The 20,591-nt window shown below is 37.7% G+C and overlaps 1 protein-coding gene across 28 annotated transcripts in view; it reads right to left on the bottom strand.

Moving 5' to 3' along the window:
• Nrxn3 (neurexin 3) overlaps positions 1-20,591 on the bottom strand; it is a 1,637,399-nt gene that overhangs the window by 809,583 nt on the left and 807,225 nt on the right. For all 28 annotated transcript variants that reach the window (XM_052738656.1, XM_052738661.1, XM_052738645.1 and 25 more), the window contains one exon: positions 15,947-16,066. In XM_052738656.1, coding sequence (XP_052594616.1) covers positions 15,947-16,066 — 120 coding nt within the window. The remainder of the gene's footprint in view (positions 1-15,946; positions 16,067-20,591) is intronic.

Raw genomic sequence — 20,591 nt, 5'->3', positions numbered from 1 at the left:
ACTGTCTGATAGATTCTATGTAAAGTATCAGCAACACAAGGATAAATAAGCAATTTTACCTACCTATGGAACTGAGGATACACAGCCAGAAAAACTGTGTGATAGACACCTCAACGGAGAGCTATTTCATTGAAATAAAAGCAAGGAAGCCAATATTTTGATGGCTTACGCTCTACTCTAAAGCAATTTATCATTGAAATAATCACATAGTCCTGATTCAAATTAGAAAAACAAATCATACATGAACAAACAGGTAAACATCCACTAATGCTCATTAGTTCAAGGCCAACTGAATATTCACAGATGAACAAAGTAAGAGGGTGGGGCCCACAGCTAAAGAGTTTGTGGCACATTTGGAAAAATGATGTTTCCTACAGGTGTTCCGGTTTGTGACAGCAAGGGCTAGAAGACTTACAATGGAACATTATATTAGCAAAAAGTTCCAGAGAGTCTTAATTGCTGTGCTGCAGGGATGTGAGGTGTTTAAATATACAGCTACATTTTGACAGTAAGAAATGTGAAGAAAGACTCACATTAGATAACAACTGCTCAGTAAGTGATAAGCAGAGAAAAGAAGAGAGCACAGGACTATTGTATAGGAGAAAACCAGGACAGTATTTAGAGGAAAGGCTGGGATAGGTACAAAAAGAAACATATTCAAGACATTAAAAAGATACAGATTTGCAGTGGGGCAAAATGGCAAATTCATGATACTCTTAGCCATGAGGCAAATACTCACAAATCAATAACAAGAATTGACTTGAATTCGGGTAGGGGATGACAGGTCTTAAGTTATAGAGTATTATGAGAGTGTCTGTCCTATTACTGACCAGGAACTCCAAACAGCGTGTAGAGGCAAATGAAACCTTCAAGAGAGTACGAAGTAAAAGTTTGTATCATGGTTCCTACAGGAAAATAGAGAAGAAAACTTAGGAGGTGGTAGCAGCAAAGGAAGTCCTCTGCTAGGCAGTCAAGTGTTTGAAGAAATTGGGTTATCAGAAAACAAGAAATAAATATGTATATAACATGAAAGATAAAATCAATCAGGACAGTCAAAGGATGGAAGGGCCAGGGGACAGAACAAAATTCTAGACTGTTGGGAGTATCTTTTTACTTATTTATGATTAATGGGGAGGGATGGAGGGAGGGAAGGAGAGGGGGAATTAGGGAGAGAGTGAGTTAGAGTGTTGCTGGGAATGGAACCCAGGGCCCTGTGCATGACAGACAAGCTTAGTATTCCACTGAGCCAGCTCTAAAATGTAATTTACATCCTGAAGATCAATAGGTATTGATATAGAGGTTTGGAGAATATATCATCAAAGATAGGAAATTCTGAAGAAAAATATTACTGGAGAATTGGTTGTAGAATCACGTTCTAAGTCCAAGAATAAAGATTAAAGAAAAAGATTCTTCATGGAAGACTACCAAGAGATGGTAAATTAGTATGGACTATGGGGTTTTTAGTTAAGGCACAGAAGTTGAATCTATATAGAATTTCATTTATAGGAAGAAATATATATTATAAATGAACAGGCATCCCTTCCACATAAGGCTGGTCATAGCATACATATAATTTGGCATCAACTATTTATCACCAGAAATAAATGTTATGTATCTACTCTACAAAGGCTCAGAAGTAAATAAATCATATTTCTTTCCAATTAATAAACTTACCATATAAAGAAAAATCAATCACATGTGAAGACACCCTATAATGAGTTGGAATCTTCATCATTTGCATATTCTAACTGAATTCTCAAGTCCTCAGGATAAACTAGACAGTATCATTAAATTATACTGAAATTCTTAGAATTTTTCTTAAGATGGCTGAAATTTCCTCTTCACATTCCCTCTTCCCCAATCCCTCTCCAACATATTAAGCAATCATAATCATATTTCCCTTCCTTAGAGCCTAACAATTTCACAGACTCCAAGGAGATAGTAGCATTCTGTTCATTGGAACTGATTATCAAAATCACCATGATTAAGGTTTTGGACTAATCCCCCAGGGTTCCCAGCTGAGCCCATTATGGAGAACTCCTAGATAAGAGGGAGGTAACAATGTCCCTGATACAAGGCTTCCTGCTCAGTCAGAATCCACTAGAGATCAATATGTAGCCATCTTCCCATGGCAGGCAGCAATTAGCACATTAGGACATGGAGATAATAAACCAGAAACCTCATAGTTCCACTTTCCTGAGTTTTTTGTTTTTTGTTTTTTGTTTTTTCTCCTGTGAATAATTTTACTGTAAATAGAGAATAGGAAGTTTGGCTATGGGAGTTTCACTTTGTGGCACCTTGTTCAAAGTTAGAGTGGATGAGTATTAAACATGGTCTGGCCTTGCCTGGCCTTCAGACTTGGGGAGAGGTGACTGTGAGATCATCATCTGCAATACTCCACTGTGAACTCTAAATGGGTTACATTTCATGGCTTTAAAAGAGTGGTTTCATTAACAAGTTACTATCTGTAGAGTTAAAATTGTGTTAAGATCTGCTAATAACGGTGTCAGCAAGGACTGTGACTTTTGTCCCCTCAGTCTTACAAGTGACAAGAGTCAAAGGCTGACTAGCCAGTAATAATAATATATTCTAAGCAAGGACCAAAAATTATATATGAGGTAACTGAAGGTCCAGAATCCCTCAGGATATGTTCAGAAGATTGTACATATATTGGACTACTTAAAACAATTACAGAGAAGAAAGGAAGGTCCTCCCAAACCTAGTTAGAAAACTGTCCAGGCCTACCATTGGGGGCTTGTCTCAATTTAAGACTAGAATCTATGACTATCATTGCTCTGTGAATAACTAATCCTAGTAACCCTGCCACTCACACAAAGTGACAGACCTCAGTGAGACAGTGAACCTCACCTGTAGAGGAAACTTTATCGGGATAAGAAAGCTGAGCTTCTAGGGATATGGAAGGAGACAACAGCGATGGTTGATCAGCTCTACTTGTTATTTATTGGTGGCACTTTAACAGAAGTTCTACACATGAAACATAACTGCTGACTTGGGACCTTGCACAGCTTCTCTCACAGGTCAGACTCTGACTTTCTTCTATTATTGCCAAGTGTGCTCATATGGTAGCAGCATATATCCTGAGCTCGCGAGGCCTGCTAAAGACCGGGTTTGGGGAAAGAAAGGAGCCAGGGTTTGAGTCCATCTTTTTAGTATCATATTCGTGTGAATGCCCTTTGAGTGCTCAGCCTGGATGCTTCTGACTTAGGAATGCAAATGCAGTAGACAGGGAGGAGAGATCAATGTGGCTGTGAAAGAGATGACTCAAGAGACTAGGGGAGACTTGTACAGAGTGCTTGAGGTTCAAAGGAGGGGACAGACCCAAGCATCAAGGAGAAGGAGAACGATGACCATAGAGCATTGCTGGGGACCATCAGGAAGCTGGCTTTACCTGAGGACATAGCAGCCTATTAATATTTGAAGAAATGAGAGTTGGGAGTCAGATATTTTAAAAAGCAGATCATCGAAGACCTTGAAAGTCAAGTGTAGAGTTTGTCCTACATTGAGAGGAGGTCCTTAGCTACAGGTGAACAAAGGCATACAAACCTCCTAATTGCTATTTGGGGATGATTTACCTGGGACTGGAAAACAGGGTGGGTTTCAGAAATAAGAGCATGGAGACCAACAATAGGGAGCTCAGAGCCTGTCCCAGGAAGCAGCAAGGGAAAAAAAATCATTCTAAAGCCTCCTTTGTTGGCCAGTTGGTTTTCACTATATTATTCACTTCAAAGCAGCATTCTCCTTCCCACCTTGCCATAGGAGTGAAGAATGATCCACCAAAACATTCTGTGTGACATGAGATGCAGCTTTGGAAAATATAGCTGCAATCACATATTACCTAGGAAACCAAATATAACTAAATGTAAAATGTTACCCCACACTGAGAAATAGCTGTGAAATTTGGTTATAGCTATGTTTATTGTTCATTAAGTGTAGGATAATAAGAAAATATGCTAAATTAATCCAAATGCAAATTAAATAAGTTAGATGGTAGAAATACACGGGGTGCAGTGTGGGAATTGGAATGAAACTGTTAACAACACTGAACGTTTATTTGGCTAACCTTACTCATTTCACCGCATTCTTTATATATTTGTTTTGTTCCTAGAATTTTGTATGTGTTGGGACTTCCAGGCACCTCCTTCCCAGCACCTCTAGAACCAAGGAACTGATGTGAGCTTTAATTCTCTGATATATTTGAGTGGCACATAGGGAGGCTAATCGGGAATTGTAGGTCAGCAGAGGCAAAAAAAAAAAAAAAAAAAGGCTTATGCTTAAGCACAGATAAATTCCAGTTGACATCTCCCTACCTAAATCCATTCTCAGCAATAAAATTATACCTCACATATCAAGAATTCAGATGGGATAAGGCTGGCTGCCAAGCATCCTTAAAGGAAGAGAGATCCTTGGTGTGCAGCACAGGTGGGCACATATATCTATAGAATTATGGAAATGCACGGCTTTCAAGTTGTCTGAAATGCAGTCTGAAGTTCATATATGTGTCAAGAAAACTCAGAAACAAAGGCGTTTGAATAGAGAAGTTACATCAGAAAAGTCAGAGGAAAAAAAGGAAGTTTGTGATTATTGATAATATGTGTATTTGCACAGGTACTTGTTTTTATTTATATAAACATGTACTTGACTTTCCCCACAATAGAATACCCTGGAAATTTTAAAAATTTAGGTTTAAGTGAGGACTGAATTCAAAGAGAATTCTGTGAATTGCCCAGAAATGATGCCTTGGAGTCAGATGAATTCATTTCCTACCCAACATCCTGAGAGTTTTTACAAAGGTCTTTCGAGGTCTGGATGGATTGTCCTGCAGGCATATAAAATTTTTACAGCCTAGTGTGCCAGACTCAATGAACCTCTATGTTCTGTATTTTTCAGTCTACAGTACATCTAACTTCTTGAGCTGTATCCTATTGGTTTGGTCAATGTAAAACTCAGGAGAAACTGACGATTTTCAGATAGAAGTGTCCTACTGTCTCAGTAGATCTCCAGAGGATTAGACTATCAGAATAAATCTCATCATAGGCAACAAACATCACTGCTTCCTCATAGAAAGAAAAAAACTGTTTGAGACCATGAAGCTCTCTCCACTTACATACTCTAAAAGCCCCATCCTTTTAACCACTACCCACCATTAAACCATTTCACTTGTATATCAATGTATCTGTGTATAATGGCTTAAAAATGGAAAGTTTTTTTCTGTGAGAGGGAAAGAGAACAAGGGGAAACATATGAAAACATCTTGACATTTCCACTTTTTGTCTGAAGAAGAAAATTACATATTGAGATACTCATTATGACTCTTGCATGCCTAAAAGCACTCCTTCTGGCAAGAAAATACCTAGTCCTGGTGGAAACACCATTCATTTCATTAAAAAGAACACTAGGACCTTTGCACAGTCCAGACTTTGGAAATACACAAGACGCAGTCATTCAGTCAACAAATGCTTTTGAGTATCTATTATGTGCTTGACACTGTACATTCGAAACAAGGTCAAACTGATAAAAATTATGTTTTATTAAAAAAAATAGTGCTTTTTAATTTATATTTTCCCAGGCTTTTAAGAGTTTACTTGTACAACTTCATTAGTAAAGAAAACTGTGATTAATACTAAAGGGCATTGGCAATGCCAGATCTCTTCTGTTGCAGGCATGCAGAAGATACTGTGAACTCATACCTGGAGATCAAACTGAGAAAAATCAATAGCTGAAACACTGGCACCAAAACATATCCTTCACTGATGTCTCTGAATTCATTGTTTGAAAACATTTCATAATTTCATTTGGCAAGGTGACATGGATCAGGTGGCAAAGACCCACAGGATAAAGATAGAGATGAAAACAAACTATAATTTTAAGTAAAATAAAGAGGGAGAACAACTAGTTACTCAAGCCAAATCCATCCTTGCACCCACAGAGCTTAATCAAATGTTATCAGAGGACTGGAAGGAAAAAGCTATAAGGACCACAGAACAGAAACTCGAATGGAGAAGTGCTGAATGGAGACGCATTTGTAGGGATTTCACAAGCTTTGTGCAGCTTCTTACAGCCTTACCTCTAGCTGCAGAAGATTCTCTGCTATCACAATGCCTATAACTGGAACTGGAGTCTTTTCCAATAATAAAAAAGAATCAATCAGGTCTCAGGTCATTCCACACTACCCGCTGAGGCTGATGCAAAGCTTGAAATTATTCTGAGAATTTGTGGCTTAAAGCACAGTATGTTGCAGGTTACACCTCCTCTCCCCACCCCCAACACACTTCTACTTTGTCCCACCTTTTTTAGTCTCACCTTACAAAGAAGTAAGGCAGACTAAAAAAAGTTAACATCTGCTTGTAACTAAATGGAACAACAGCTTGGATCTCTGCAATTCATTCAATGGTACTAGGGAAAAAGACAAAGGAAGAATACTATGCTGTGAGCCTCTGGACATCAGACAAAATTTGTTTACCAAGAAGAAAGGACAGTATGAAACTAAGCCATAAGGTTGCCCCATCTTATTTTCCTGAGAAAATTTCTATGCACTAGAACAGAAATGGGGACCTAAGATGGAGTTCAGCTGACTCCTATTGCCAAGCAATTGCTAAAAGGTAGGAGAGACCCTGAAAGGTCACACAGAACTAGAGAAAACACACACAAAAGATCACAGACTGCATGCTCCAGTTTACACTTTCTCAAGAATGGGTAGAAAAAAATGTTTTCTGATACCAATTCAAAGAATAAATGCTTGGGAGTAGAATGAGACTAATTAACTGGGAGAAGCACAAGGGCAGTGTCTGGGAAGATGAAATAACTGGGATGTTGGTTCTATGGGTGTGGGCTTTGGTATTATACATGGAGGATCCATGCATTTCTCTGTCTACAATCTTCATCTCAATTAAAAGAACTTCTACTGCCCTTATGAAAGAATACAGGAGAAAAATGGGAGAGTGGAATGAAATTATACGTGTTAGCTCTATTTTACAGGGCAAGATAAAGTAGTTTACATCCTTTTTGTCTTTAGATGTGAAAATAAATATAGGAGATTATGAGTCTTTATTGAAAAAATACATTAAAATTGTATCTGTATGAGACTAACAAGGCAATAGAAGAATTATCTTCTGTGAACCAATAGGCTCTCAGCAGATTATTGCCACCAATGTCAATAAGTACCTAGCGAAGTATAGCAGAAATGAATGGACTATAATTAAATATAAGCAATAAGAATGTATACAAATACACCATGCTGGAGATGACAGACATGAAATTAGTGAGGCAACAAATTCCAATAACTCATAAAAATCCCCTGGCAAATTATAAGACCCAGGAAGAATATTTCTTCTTAAGTCATAGATCCAATCATCAGTTGGACTCTATAAAAATGAATGTTTTGCCCAAGTCTCATTATCTTGGAGGGCTACACAAGAACACAGAAATATAAGCAACCCTCACTCCTGCTGAACCGAATGTTGCATGTGTGTTAATATCAGCTGTCATTTTACATGGAGGACACTCCAAGTGCCCTGATGCCAAGTAAACTAGAAACAAAAGTCATGGACAACAAAATAAAATTAAAAAGCCCTAGCCATGGAACTGCTCCTGAGAGTGTCTACTCCTTTGTTCTTGATCTAGGAAGACCTTGCCTTGGCCTGGCATTCTCTGAATTCCCTTAACCTTAAGGTCTGTGGGAACTAGAATAAAAAGCAGATCCAAGGATATGACTTTGAGTATTACCCTTGCTGCTGTCTATTCAAGCATGCCTCTCTTGGATCTGTCTTACATCCCAGGTCTTATCTTTATGATTCCTTGTGGTTTCCCCTAAGACTTTCTGACTCCTCCATTGGTAGCCCCTGCCTGCCTAGGGCTACTGAATATGCAGAAAATTTGAAAATTCTGGTTTGTTAATTGAGAAAATCAGTCCTGATGATGTCCTTATTTAAAACCAATAAAGAAAAGAAAAAGAATAATATAGTCCTTCCCCAAATAACAAGGTAGCCACTAGAAATTACAATGGGATTGATGTTAACGAAACATCAACTAACAAAACAAAAAATTAGTGCAGCCAATGTGAGTCTAAAGACCTGTGCATTCCAATACACCTTCATCAGGAGGCTTCTGTTGGCAAGTCCAAAAACTATTGTCAGGTAAAATCTCTTACTTAAAGGTGACTAGAACTCAGAATATCTTTGTCCTTCCATCAAATAGCTTCGTTACTTTTGGTATATCATTTGACTATATACATCTTATTCTTTCTTTTAACTAACTGGATCACAATAGTATATTTTCTAGGGCTGTTGCAAGGTTAGAGTTGGGGAAAAGACAATGAACTGAGCACTGTGGTTGGCACATAGTGAAATGGTTAAAAGTGCAAGGTGATTGAATAAGGGAGAGGTGTTCAAAGTAAGAAGGTCTTTGAACCTGAATAGATAGTAAATAGCAGTCCTAGTCATACTTTGTGTAAAATAATGCAAAAAAGGAATAACTATATCCCTTTAAATGTCATTTAGGATACTACTTCACAGACCCACACAAGCAATCTATGCATCGATGGGAAGACATAGTGGCATCCAACACCTATGTTTACTCTTTTTTATTTGGGGATCAGACTCTGTGAGATCACCTGCTGATTCCTGTCCAGTAGATATACATATGTGATAAACATAATACCAAAGGTAGGGGATTTTTGAAGTCTCTGGACTTTCATCATTATTATAGCTATCATAAGTTTCTATTCTCATGGTTTTGAATGCCTGTAAATGTCTAGTTCTTCAAACATTCACTTGCAATTTTGTTGTTTATTTTTTATCCTGCTTGTTTCCCTTGTTCAGAAAATAAACAGATTTGACACATATTCATTCTATTTTTGCATGAGCACTATATTTAACTTTATGATATTATGTTTGCATGAGTTGTATTTTTAACTTCTTGAAAATAATTTTGAAGATTATCTAATTCTATAGGTGCTATTACATGTGGCATGCCTCATACTACAGATATGACTTAGTTTATAAGTCTTATAAGGTGTGACCTTTAAACATCTGCTTCTTAGAGCCATACAGAAACTAATTTTCCCAAGATAGCACAGATACGGAGAGTCAAGATATCCATAGGGCAGACCTTCCCAATCCACATCAGGGTCTCATCCACTATGCTACATGACTTATGTCAAGTGGGGCTGAGGAGATGGCTCAGTGCTTGCCATAAAAACATGAGAATCAGACACAGTGGCACATCCCTGTAATCCTAGTCCCAGGGAAGCAGAGGCAGAAAGATCCACTGAATTTGCTGGCCAGCCAATCTAACAAAAATAGTGAGCTCCAGGTTCAGTGAAAATCTCTCTCTCAAAACTAACAATAGAGAAACACACAGGGCAGTCACTCCCTGGGTTCTACATGGATGCACACGCATGTGCACTTGCACATCTACCATAAACACATTCATGCACATAAAACATATACACATACAAAGTGTAGTAGGGTAACATAAAAATCATCTAATCTAGAGAATGTGAACATAAATAGCTGGGAATATAAAGAAGTCTTCTCATCCCATAATAACTTAAGACACTGATTCCAAATGCCTCACCTGAATTTAAGTTGGAAATTCTTAAGGGGTTCAGGATTTCAGAAGACAATAAAATTAACAATCAAGAACCAATCCTTTGTGTTACATAATTTTATTGACCATAGAGACATGTTCACCTGGATCAAGCATGTTTGCCTAATAATTAATGCACATTTTCAGCTTTTTATTATTTTTAATAATGACTATATAAACCAAAAGCTCACAAGAATATGATCTATTATATCAAAGAGACTTGGATTCAAGTATCCATTCAGCTGTTCCCTATGACTTACTTCAGTTTTCTCACTGTCAAAGTCAAGACATAATGTCCTATTTCTTAGTGATTTGGGAGGTTTAAAGGAATAAAAATATCTTCATTGATGTCCTAGTATGTGTGATAGATTAAAAGATTGTGATAAGAATGTCAAATACCTTATTACTATAATAATAAAACTATCACTATGCCTCTAATTATTATTACCTTCCTATTTAAATCAATGTTTCAAGAAGCTAAATGCACAATTGAATTTCATAGTGTTAGAGACAGGACTGGCATTTAAGTCTTTTATTCTAAAGCAAATTAGTTCACGATTGTGTACCTTTTATAATAAGTTAAATATATGAATTGACCTCTTCAAATTTTAGCTTATTACAAGTACATTTCCAAGGTCAATGTCAAGGATATCAGTCAAGATTTAAGTCCTACACATCCAAGGTTCAGTAATAGATAAAAGGGGAAAATGGGATTCTCATCAAAAAATACAATCTGGATTCTAATAAGATTAGGAAATAATAATTCCATTTATATTTTAAAAATACATAACAGGTAACAGTAATCAAATAAAGCAAAGAATCCTGTTTAAAGATGTGTGACTTTAACAATATAATGTTTAGAAGAAAGACTCAGCAGAAAGTGTCCTCCACTCTACACAGTGAGAGGCATCTGCTCCCATTTGTGGGCTAGAATGCTGCTTTTCTTTCAAAATTTTCTTCTTCTGTACCACATTTGCCTACCAGACACTTATACATTGCTCAGGCTCATTCTTCAATGAAAATATCCCTAAGAGTAGCTGTGCTGCTTTATGGAGTTGGAACCCCTACACGATTGTTTTTACTCTACCTTCTGACTCCTGACCGCAAGTGTTCATTTCTTTTCTACTGAAATACTTTGATATGTGTCTTCCCCATGAGACTGACATGTCTTATTCACGACCATGTCTATGAATAGGAAATATCTGGCTAGTTAATAAAAGATGAAGAATATTCTGAACAATAAGAAATTGTCTTACAAGTAAACTCAAGTAAGGTTTTTCAGGAGAATGGACAGAATGAGAAGATGGAGTTGTGGAAATAATTAATCAAACACAAGAGTGTACTGTAAGAGCGTGATGCTCATGCATGTATAAAAAGCCCAGAGACTGACTAAATATACATACATCTTCCCACTTGTTTGTGTACTAAATAATGTAGATATTGCTGCTTTTTTCCAAAACCTAAGTGGGAAGTGTTTGCTTCTTTTTAACAGTCTTGATCAATACACCAACCTACATTAAAAAAATAAATAGACCAACACAATAAATAAAAAGTAAAAGGCCAATCAATTGCCAGCAGTGCAACTTAACAGCTACCCCTGCAGAAAACTGTCTGAAAAGGTGCTTCACACCCTACTATCCGCACGATCCACAGCTGCTCACTATTGATTTGTTGAACGCACAGAACATCTATTATCACATGCCAGTGTGAATCCAGCAATTTCTTCACCAAGTAGCCTGCAATGCACTGTTAGAGGGATAGCACGGGAGAGCTGTCTGCTGAGGGTACTAGAGGCCCCACATTCATTCCCTTCTTCCCATCCCACAAAGCCAATCTAAATGCTTCATTCCTAAACCCAGGCAACCAATGTGTGCTCAGGGCTTATATGCCTGGGTTGTCCTACATATGTATCTCCAGAGCACAGATGTAATAAGAAGAGCTGAGAACTGTCTGCAACTCCAAACGGTTGTAACGAACGTGGTAAGTGGTTAAGAAAATAGTAAAGGAGAGATGTGAGATGTTCGAAACTGATGTTTTCTTGAAGTTCCTAGAAATTACAATATATGTAGCTATGTGGAGAAGAGAGAGATTTTGTGCAATGTGGAAGAGAGAGAAAGTCAATAGCAAGCTTCTAATGGGAGAAGCATTGTCACATAATGTCGTAAAGGATTCTAGATTCTGCTGACAGTAAAATGATGGCAGTGTGCTAGAATTTCCAAGGCTCCTGGTCCTGACTTAAAATGCCAAAGAAAATGCAATATCTGAAAAGAATGTCTCTAAAAAAAAACCCACTGTATTTTAGCATGGAGGGTGAAGGGAACTCATACGTGCCCACCCCTAGCTGGGAAGCCACTGATAGCTGATGACTTCTAGCAGGGAGGATATCTGTTTTCTTTAAGGGCGGACCCTATAGAATGTCAGCCACACTCTAATGGATGGACCCACATCCAACCTATGAGTAAGTACATGGGCAGCACAAACTAGACATAGTGAACAAGAAATTAAAAGAGGGTGCAAAATTAGGAGGGGTTGGGGATGGTCCTGGGAGGACTTAGAGAAAACAGTTTGGAGTGAATATGATCAAAATACATTGTAAAGATGTATTAAATTATAAAAAAAATTAATAAAAACGTTGTATTAAAACGAATGACTAAGTTTACTAAGTTTCCAAATATGTTACAAAATTTCATTTCTTTTGTTGTTCTTCAAAAGTATCCCAACACACAAGTGTTATCAGCTGGACCTCAGATGGGTACTGACTGAGTAATCAGCTTCAGACATGTTCAGGGGAGCTAAAGACTGTCCTCAGAGAATGTTACTTAGCAAATGTCTATGTCTTTCCACAAATCCCTCATTAACTGAAAATTGTTTCTAACAGTATCCAAACAGCCCCCAAAGTCAACATAAGAGAAGGTTTTTCCTTTCCAGAAAGCAGTGGAAGACCTTCCTTAAACTGTGTGTAGCTGCTAGGAAATCAATTATACTTGAGTTTCTAATCAGATGATTTCTTTTTCTATCCCACACAAGGGAGTCACTCTTACACACAGTAATCAGCTCCAGAAAACGTGCCACACTTTAACGATCATCACATCTTTGTGAGATGATATTCATGCCACCACACTCGTTAACCCACCATGCAAACACAGAGGACAATGGAATAAAATGAAAACCACTGAGGCTTGCTGTACCGTACTGTGGATTAAAGTTTTAAATGTACATTGTACTCCCAGAAGCAATATCTATGTGACAGCACCTCAGAATTGTAAAGCAAAAACAGCTTTGATAAATATGCAGAGCTCTTCAGTGTTAGAACCAATGTTAGAATAAATGACCCCAAACCCTGCCATATATACTCTTCTTTAGAGCTTTAAAAGTTACTTGGATAGTATCAACTAAATACCTATTTTGGAAACCTAGCCATTTCTCTGTTGATCAAATTGCTGTTCTTGGATGTGCAGTAATAAATCAGCATGTTTTCCTTTCCACTAATTAAGGATCAATCTGTTTTACCAAGGCTCATAGAAAGTGACAGATCAGATTCAAACTCCATCTTCATCAATGTCTTTTGCTATTGGATTTTATCTCCAGCCTATTCACATAGCATCATAATAGCATTCCAAGAAATGTAACTTATTTTAGGTATATAAAGAGATGGATGGATGGATAGATGAATGGATAGATGGATGGATGATAGAAGATAGATAGATGATAGGTAGATTATAGAGAGATAGATATATAAATAGGTAGATGATAAATAGATTAAAATATATAGATAATAAATAGATAATAGAAAGAAGATAGATAATAGAAAACTACATAAATAATAGATAAATAAAAACATAGATGATAGATAGATAGATAGATAGATAGATAGATAGATAGATAGATAGATAGACAGATGATAGAAAATGATAGATGATCGATAAACAGGTAATATGATTGATAGATAGATGATAGATAAGTAGATAATGATAGATAGATAGATAGATAGATAGATAGATAGATAGATAGATAGATAATAGACTATTCTACAGAGTACTCCCTTTCCAAAAATTAAGTAAAGGCCTGATTTTATAGATGGAATTTCATTGACAATGCCATGCACTTATGTACTATTTTCTCAAGGACAGGCTGCTTATAGCATGTAGAGTACCCAAGCAATTAATTATTAAGAGATTCTATGCTCTTCTACATATTATCCAATTCTCTATATTCTTTATCTTTCCCCTGTCTTCTTTTCTTATTAACTTAGGTTATCCCTTCTTTTTGTTTTGATCCCTCCCCAACAAAGCCATGACTTGGCTTGGCTTATGCTATCCATGAGCTCATTGAACTCTTCTAGTGACATCAAAAGATGACAATCTACTCCTAACACAGACTAGGTCTCATGAATTTATTAGCATAAGAAAGGGCACAGGACAGCAGAGAGTAAGCTTCATTTTGGAGGTATTTGTGCAATGAAATAACAAACTACAACTATAAGAACCAAGTTCAATATAGAAAACAGTGGTTTATGAGATAAAGTAGTGAGACTGGTTGGAGGTAGAGCAAACTGGCTCTAATGCTAATTCCAAACGAGAAGGTCCTACAGATAATTAGAATGTCAAACTTTGGATGAAGGAATACCCATTGTAATACTTTTAATCAACCTTGTACTTTAATATATTTGCTTGAGTTTTATTAAAAGCTTATAGTCAAACTTCATAGCCACATACAATGCATCTGGCTTCTATGTACTTATCCAATTCAGCAATTAAGATGCTATGTGCCTCATTTACATACCACCAACTAATAACAGAAGCCCTTGTACACTCTCCCAAAGAAGAGTCAAATAGAATCTGTGAGTGATTTGCTTTCCTAAGTCTTCTATGAACAAGAGATCCAAGAGATTTGTTGATAATATAACATCTAACATGCATTTCTCCAAGTATTCATGCTTTGAAGCTAGTGTCATGAAAGTGGATGACATTCTACCAGTCCTGGTCCAAGTACCTCATTGCATACCAACAAATTGGCCAAGTTAGACTGAGAAACAATCTTCTCTGGAGAAAAGCAGAAGCAAATCATAGAAACCTAGAAAGAGTCTTGGTTAATCTTCACCAGGAAACACTTGACCTATGTGACAAAGAATGATAAATCAATGGCAGAAAAATCCATACATACCTTCTGTTGTGCACACCAACGATTGTTAGAGGAACTTACCTTTTTGCTTTTTCTGTGTGCAAAGTCTCTTCCTTGACATTCGTATCCTACTTGCTGTTGAATGTGTGTGCAGTGGGAATAAGCTTGTGAGGGTAAAGAGGCATTATGCCGCCAGTGAGAGAAAACAAATGGGTCCTAGTGAGTCTTCCACAGACAAATTGGAGGGAAAAGGAAAAAAACAGATAGCAAAATTCCCTCAGGTACCCTGGATTGGCCCATAACTGCCTGTCTGAGAGCAAAATAGCCTTTCTAAATCATAAGTATGGAAACTGGATTCTCAGTAACATTGAAGTGCTCATCAAAAGCAATTGATGCCAAGCCCTTCTGCAGACACCCTAGCACATAACATTTTCCTCTAGATTTCCAGATTCTCATTTGTTCCCTTTAACATACCAAAGACAAGGGAAAACCATGTGGATCACAAGGCTTCTGAGAAATTGGAAATGGAAACTGCTAGAGATTACCTACACACATGGTAAAAGTCAATAAATAAGGAATCAAGCAAAACTAAGTAGGCACAATGGATTATATATAGAATTATTATAATGGGCTCCCTTGTGGGTACACTTCAATATGGCTTCACTCTTCAATCCATTAACCTTGTGTACTTGCTTTATAAAACCAAATATTGCAATGTGTTTAGATCATGATGTTCAAGGCTACCACCAAGGCAATGTTTAGATGACTTCAGATACTCAGAAGGGCCATCTAAGGCACATCCTTTCACCAAGTCTCAAGCATTTGCTTAGCTGAAAAGCAGCCATGGTTAGGAAAATACCACAAGAAGGAGGTGGAACGACAAGTTATAGATTCTCATGGCACTGAAACATCTCTAGCAGCAGCATTATCGCCTCCATAAAACCAGTCCTTTCTTAGAACTAAGTCAATGAATGTACCTGTTACCCCACTGATGGATAAAATAGTAATCATAGGATCTCTCTCAACATGAACAAAATACACTGTGTGTGTGTGTGTGTGTGTGTGTGTGTGTGTGTGTGTGTGTGTGTTATACCATACTTACAAATTAGAAATGTTTATTTATAAAGGACAGTTATGCATACAATCTTTTTCTATATTGCCCTTGAATATTTCTCTGAGCCACTTGAAAATATCCCCAATAGGTAAAGTGTGAACTCACGGTCATTGCACTGGTTTCCTGAATATGATGTCATAGAACAGTCGCAGGTGAAGCCTTCCCACTGTTGCATGCAAACCCCTTGGTTGGCACATGAATCCTCCTGACAGGTTGTACTGGGTCCTGGTAGAGCACAAAAATGGGAGTGGGATGGGGTGAGAAGGAGAAATAGAAGAAACATTAAAAATTAGTCAACTGAGAAAGCACCTAAATCTACCACTATCATGCCCCCAAACACTCAAAAACACAACCATCAAAAATATCAACAAAATCACATGCAACAGAATTCAGTGTTTATAAACTATGACAGAAATACATACTTTGCCACAAACTATCAACAATTACACAGAAACGGGAGAGGGCTGAACACATGTTCTCCTTTAGGTAGACTTTGCATAAAAGCTTCATGTTCTATCACTCACCTAGAAGATACCTCATTTGTAGGGATTTGTTATTGAATAATGCTAAAGTAGAAAAAAATGTATTCTCATAATACTATTTAAATAAAGCACATTTTTTATTCTGAAACTAGAAGCCCCTAAGTCTATTTTGTGATGCTAGAATGATGATAAGTAGAAATGAGGAGGAGGAGAGAAAATGAACTCAAGTGTGCTGTATTCTATAGGTGTTAAGCAATTTACATAAATTGTGTTATTAAGTCCTCCAGCAGCTCAAATAGGTAATTATGACAAACTCCATTCCATAGACTTAAAGTGATAAACCAATTTACCCAAGGTCCCATATTTCCTCAAGAATGCTAATGCCTCCTTTAGAGAGATTAACATTGAGACTGCCTCTTCACTTCACCAGAGCTTCCCAGTGTCACTTGGGAATTGATAGAAATGCAAATTCTTGGGGCCCACCCTGAACCCACTGAACTGGAAAGTTTGAGGGAGACAGAAATCTATCTTCACAACCTTCAGAAATTTCAATGCAGCCTACAGTGTGAGAACTACTATACTACACCACACTGTTACTCAGAAATTTAATATACAGGATAGGCTGTGTCCTCTCCTGGGGTATTTCTATACCAGAAGATACAATGGAATTATTTTGCTGTAGGGAGAAAGTATTAAATGTTGGGCTAATTTTCTTTCTCTTGTTATTTCTATATTATGTGTCTTTACCTAATTATATGTAAATATAATGGTACATGTACATAATTTCTAAATGAGTATATCTACTCCCAAGGCATTCTAGGAATCTTTACTTTTTCCAGATGGGAGTAGAAAAATCAAACAAGTTTTGCAGTCTCATCTCTACAGACTGACACTGAAATCATTCTTTTGGTCAGCCTGGCACCAATCTTCAACCACTCTCTTTTCAGTCCTTACTTATACTTTAGCCTTGGGGTAAATACTAATAGAAATATCTGAGCTAACAAGAAATAGTGCAATATTCAGGATAACTCCAGATCCCCCAAGATCCTCAGCAAAGGGCATGGGTTCTTTGGCTCAATAAATGTCTTAGTCTGGGACTAATGCATAAAAGCATTTGTCAGAGTGAAGAAGATGTGTCTATTGCAATGACTATCTCTTTTGCATTTTCCACGCTAAGCTTTTTCAGAAGCACAGAATACTAAATGGAAGCATGAAGGATTTTAAGGATGTAAGTTCAACAGAGATAAAGGACTAGAGAGGGTCCACCTTCTAGGTGGCAAGACATTTCGTATTTATTCATGAAGGGTGGAAGCAGTACAGGCCATCATTCATGAGACAAAGCTATTAGAAGATGACATAAGAAAGTTCAGGACAATTAGTAACACTGGGGGAACAGCCCCACTGCTGGGTTTCTGCAGCTCCTATTTGCCATGCGGTTGCCGCATGCAGAGATGAAAGGAGGTACATGGCCATGTTCTCAGTGGGTCTTAAACTTGAGCATTGTGTCCTACACGTTTCATTAACAATGGCAAATCAGGACAGCTTCTTTCAAAGGACAAAAAGCTTCTGAGAAGTCCACAGGGCTCCCTAGCCAAACAGCTCTCACCAGACAATGGACTAGTAATTCAACTGTGCTCAAGAATCAGAAACACATGGAAGGCTTTCCGTTGAAAGGAGAAAACTTTGAGAAAACACAGTAATTCTTTGCATGGTTACTGAGTCTACAGAAAAGCCGTTCTCCTCTCCTCTAACTACCATATTTTAACCATTTTTAAGGACCAGCCTGCATGCCTCCTCCAGGTGAAACATTCTCAGTGAACTACAAGAAGGATTCTTGCCCTTCTTAGTGGCCACAACACTTATTATCTATGCCATTAATTTCTACATGTGATAATGTTCAATGTAGCATTTTATTATGCATTATAACATCTTCTTTTAATTTTTTATGTTTTTGTTTTTAGCTATTTGTTATCAAAAGACTGATTGTTGCATGCTTTTTAGAAGTCATGTATTATGCTTTGGGTGGGTCCTTTCGGCCCTAGGACTACATGCATTCGGAGAAAGTGTTTCAATACATGACAAGCTGATACGAACTGTTCAACCCGTCATTTTCCTTTGTCTCATACTTTCAAATTATGAGTGAGTAAATCTTTAACATCTACTAAAGGTTGGTCAGGAATCAAACACAGAGGGAATTGCAGGTCATTTCCAAATTCTTCTAAGCTGTGCCTCATACCATAAGGGTAAACACATTCAGGTAGCATTCAATGACTGACTGTATTATCACCTTCCAGCTGAATGTTCAATGGCTTCACATCAGTTTGAAACCAATCATAGACCTCCTTTCAAGGTTGTGATCAGAAGGTCTCCCATCCCTGTATCATTTCCTACCAATTGTCCCCAGCTCACTGTGCACCAGCATCGTCCCCTCCTCTCTAACATTGCAATACTCAGAATGTTGTCACCATGCCCATGTCATGAAAGCTGTGAAACAACAACATTTCCAGACCCCACATAACACTACTGCCTGGGGGTTAGATGAGGAATCTGAGTTGTAATGGGCCCTTCAGGTGTTTCTGACACCTTGCTCACATTCCAGGTCCACTGCTCCAGACCTGCAGCTCATCACTGTCCTCAAGGTCTCTTGCTCCTGCTGGAGCCACAGTATTAGAGATCCCTCATGCAGATTTCCAAAACACTGACTTATCTTTATTCAAGTTTCAGCTCAAAGAGAGCATGTTCAAAGCACCTAACTGAGGAAGCTCCCAGAAGCATCACTCTCCAGCAGATCTTCTTGTTTGTTTTACTTAACAGTTACATGACCTATAATTAAATTGTTTGTTGAATTCTTCCTGTTAATGGAAACTATCATGCTTGCATGTTTATGATTCTCAATGTATTATTTTGTTATATATTTACAACTTAGAATAATCAATTAACTCAGGATATCTAATAACTATATAACCTCACATGCTGATCACTTCATGTATGATTTGAAAAAGATTGAAAATATGATCCATTTGCAACTTTCAAAGTATATAATGCATTGCCATTTACTGTTATCACCAATCTGTGCAAGAGACCACCCAGGTTTAATTCTCTTGGCTAACTGAAACTTTGTACCCTTGGACCAATATCTCCATTCACTTCATCCACCTCCTCTCCCAGCCTCTGTGTCTATCATTCTGTTCTCAACTCACAAAAGTTCAATTATTCAAATTCCAGGCAAATGAGACCACATATGTGTCTTTCTCTGACTCACCAATTTTACTTTATTGTATAATCACTCGCATCACTCTTTTCATGAATACAGTTCTCTCTTTTTTTTCTCTGTGTGTGACATGGGTACATGCATGTGTGGGAGTACATGTGCACATGTTTACATGAGCATATAGAGGTCTGGTATCAGACTCAGGTATCAGTCCTTGAGTGTCATCCATTTTGAATGTCTCTGGCCTAGAACCCACCAGTCAGAGTCGGCTGGCTGACCAGAGAGTCCTAGGAACCTGCCTGTCTCCACTTCCCCAGTGACAGCTTGCAGGTGCTTACCACCATTCCCTACTGTTCTGTTTGGAAGCAATTTTTTATTAATTTTTTAAAAATATTTTTATTTTATAATTAATTTAATTTTACACATCAGCCACAGATTCCCCTGTCCTCCCTCCTCCCACCCCTCCCAGCCTTCCCCTGCCCCAGTATGCCCCCCATTCCCACCTCCTCCTGGGCAAGGTCTCCCCTGGGGAGTCAGCTCAACCTGGTAGATTCAGTTGAGGTATTTTAAATATATTCGCTCCCTACTCTATACTTCTGGCTACCTCCTTCAACCTTTTTAACATGGACTCTAGGGCTTGAACCCAGGTCCTCGTGCTTGCATAGCAAGCCCTTTCTCAACTGAGTCATGTCCATAGCTCAGTATCTCACTTTTTAAAGGCAATGTGTACATATGAGTCATATTTCTTTATCCATTTATCTGATGACCATACCTAGGTCAATTCTATTTTTTAGCTATTATATACAATGTTGCAGTGAACATTAAAATAGACACATTTCTTTGACATATTGATTTTTAATTCCTTTGGATATGCGCCCAGAAGTAGTATTGTTAGATCATATGCTAATTCTATTTTCAGTTTTCCATACTGTTTTCTGTAATTATCATATTAATTTACATTCCCACCACCAACACATAAGGATTCCCTCTTCTCCACTCTCCTGCCAATTTATCAAAGTCATTCTAACAGATATGAGTTATTAACTCATTGTGGCTT

The sequence above is a fragment of the Peromyscus californicus genome, unplaced genomic scaffold (genome assembly GCF_007827085.1).
Source record: "Peromyscus californicus insignis strain IS unplaced genomic scaffold, ASM782708v3 Scaffold_15__1_contigs__length_86483966, whole genome shotgun sequence".
In the NCBI taxonomy this organism is placed as follows: domain Eukaryota; kingdom Metazoa; phylum Chordata; class Mammalia; order Rodentia; family Cricetidae; genus Peromyscus; species Peromyscus californicus.
The sequence above is the reverse complement of the archived record's forward strand: the minus strand, read 5'-3'. Positions and strand labels throughout refer to the sequence as shown.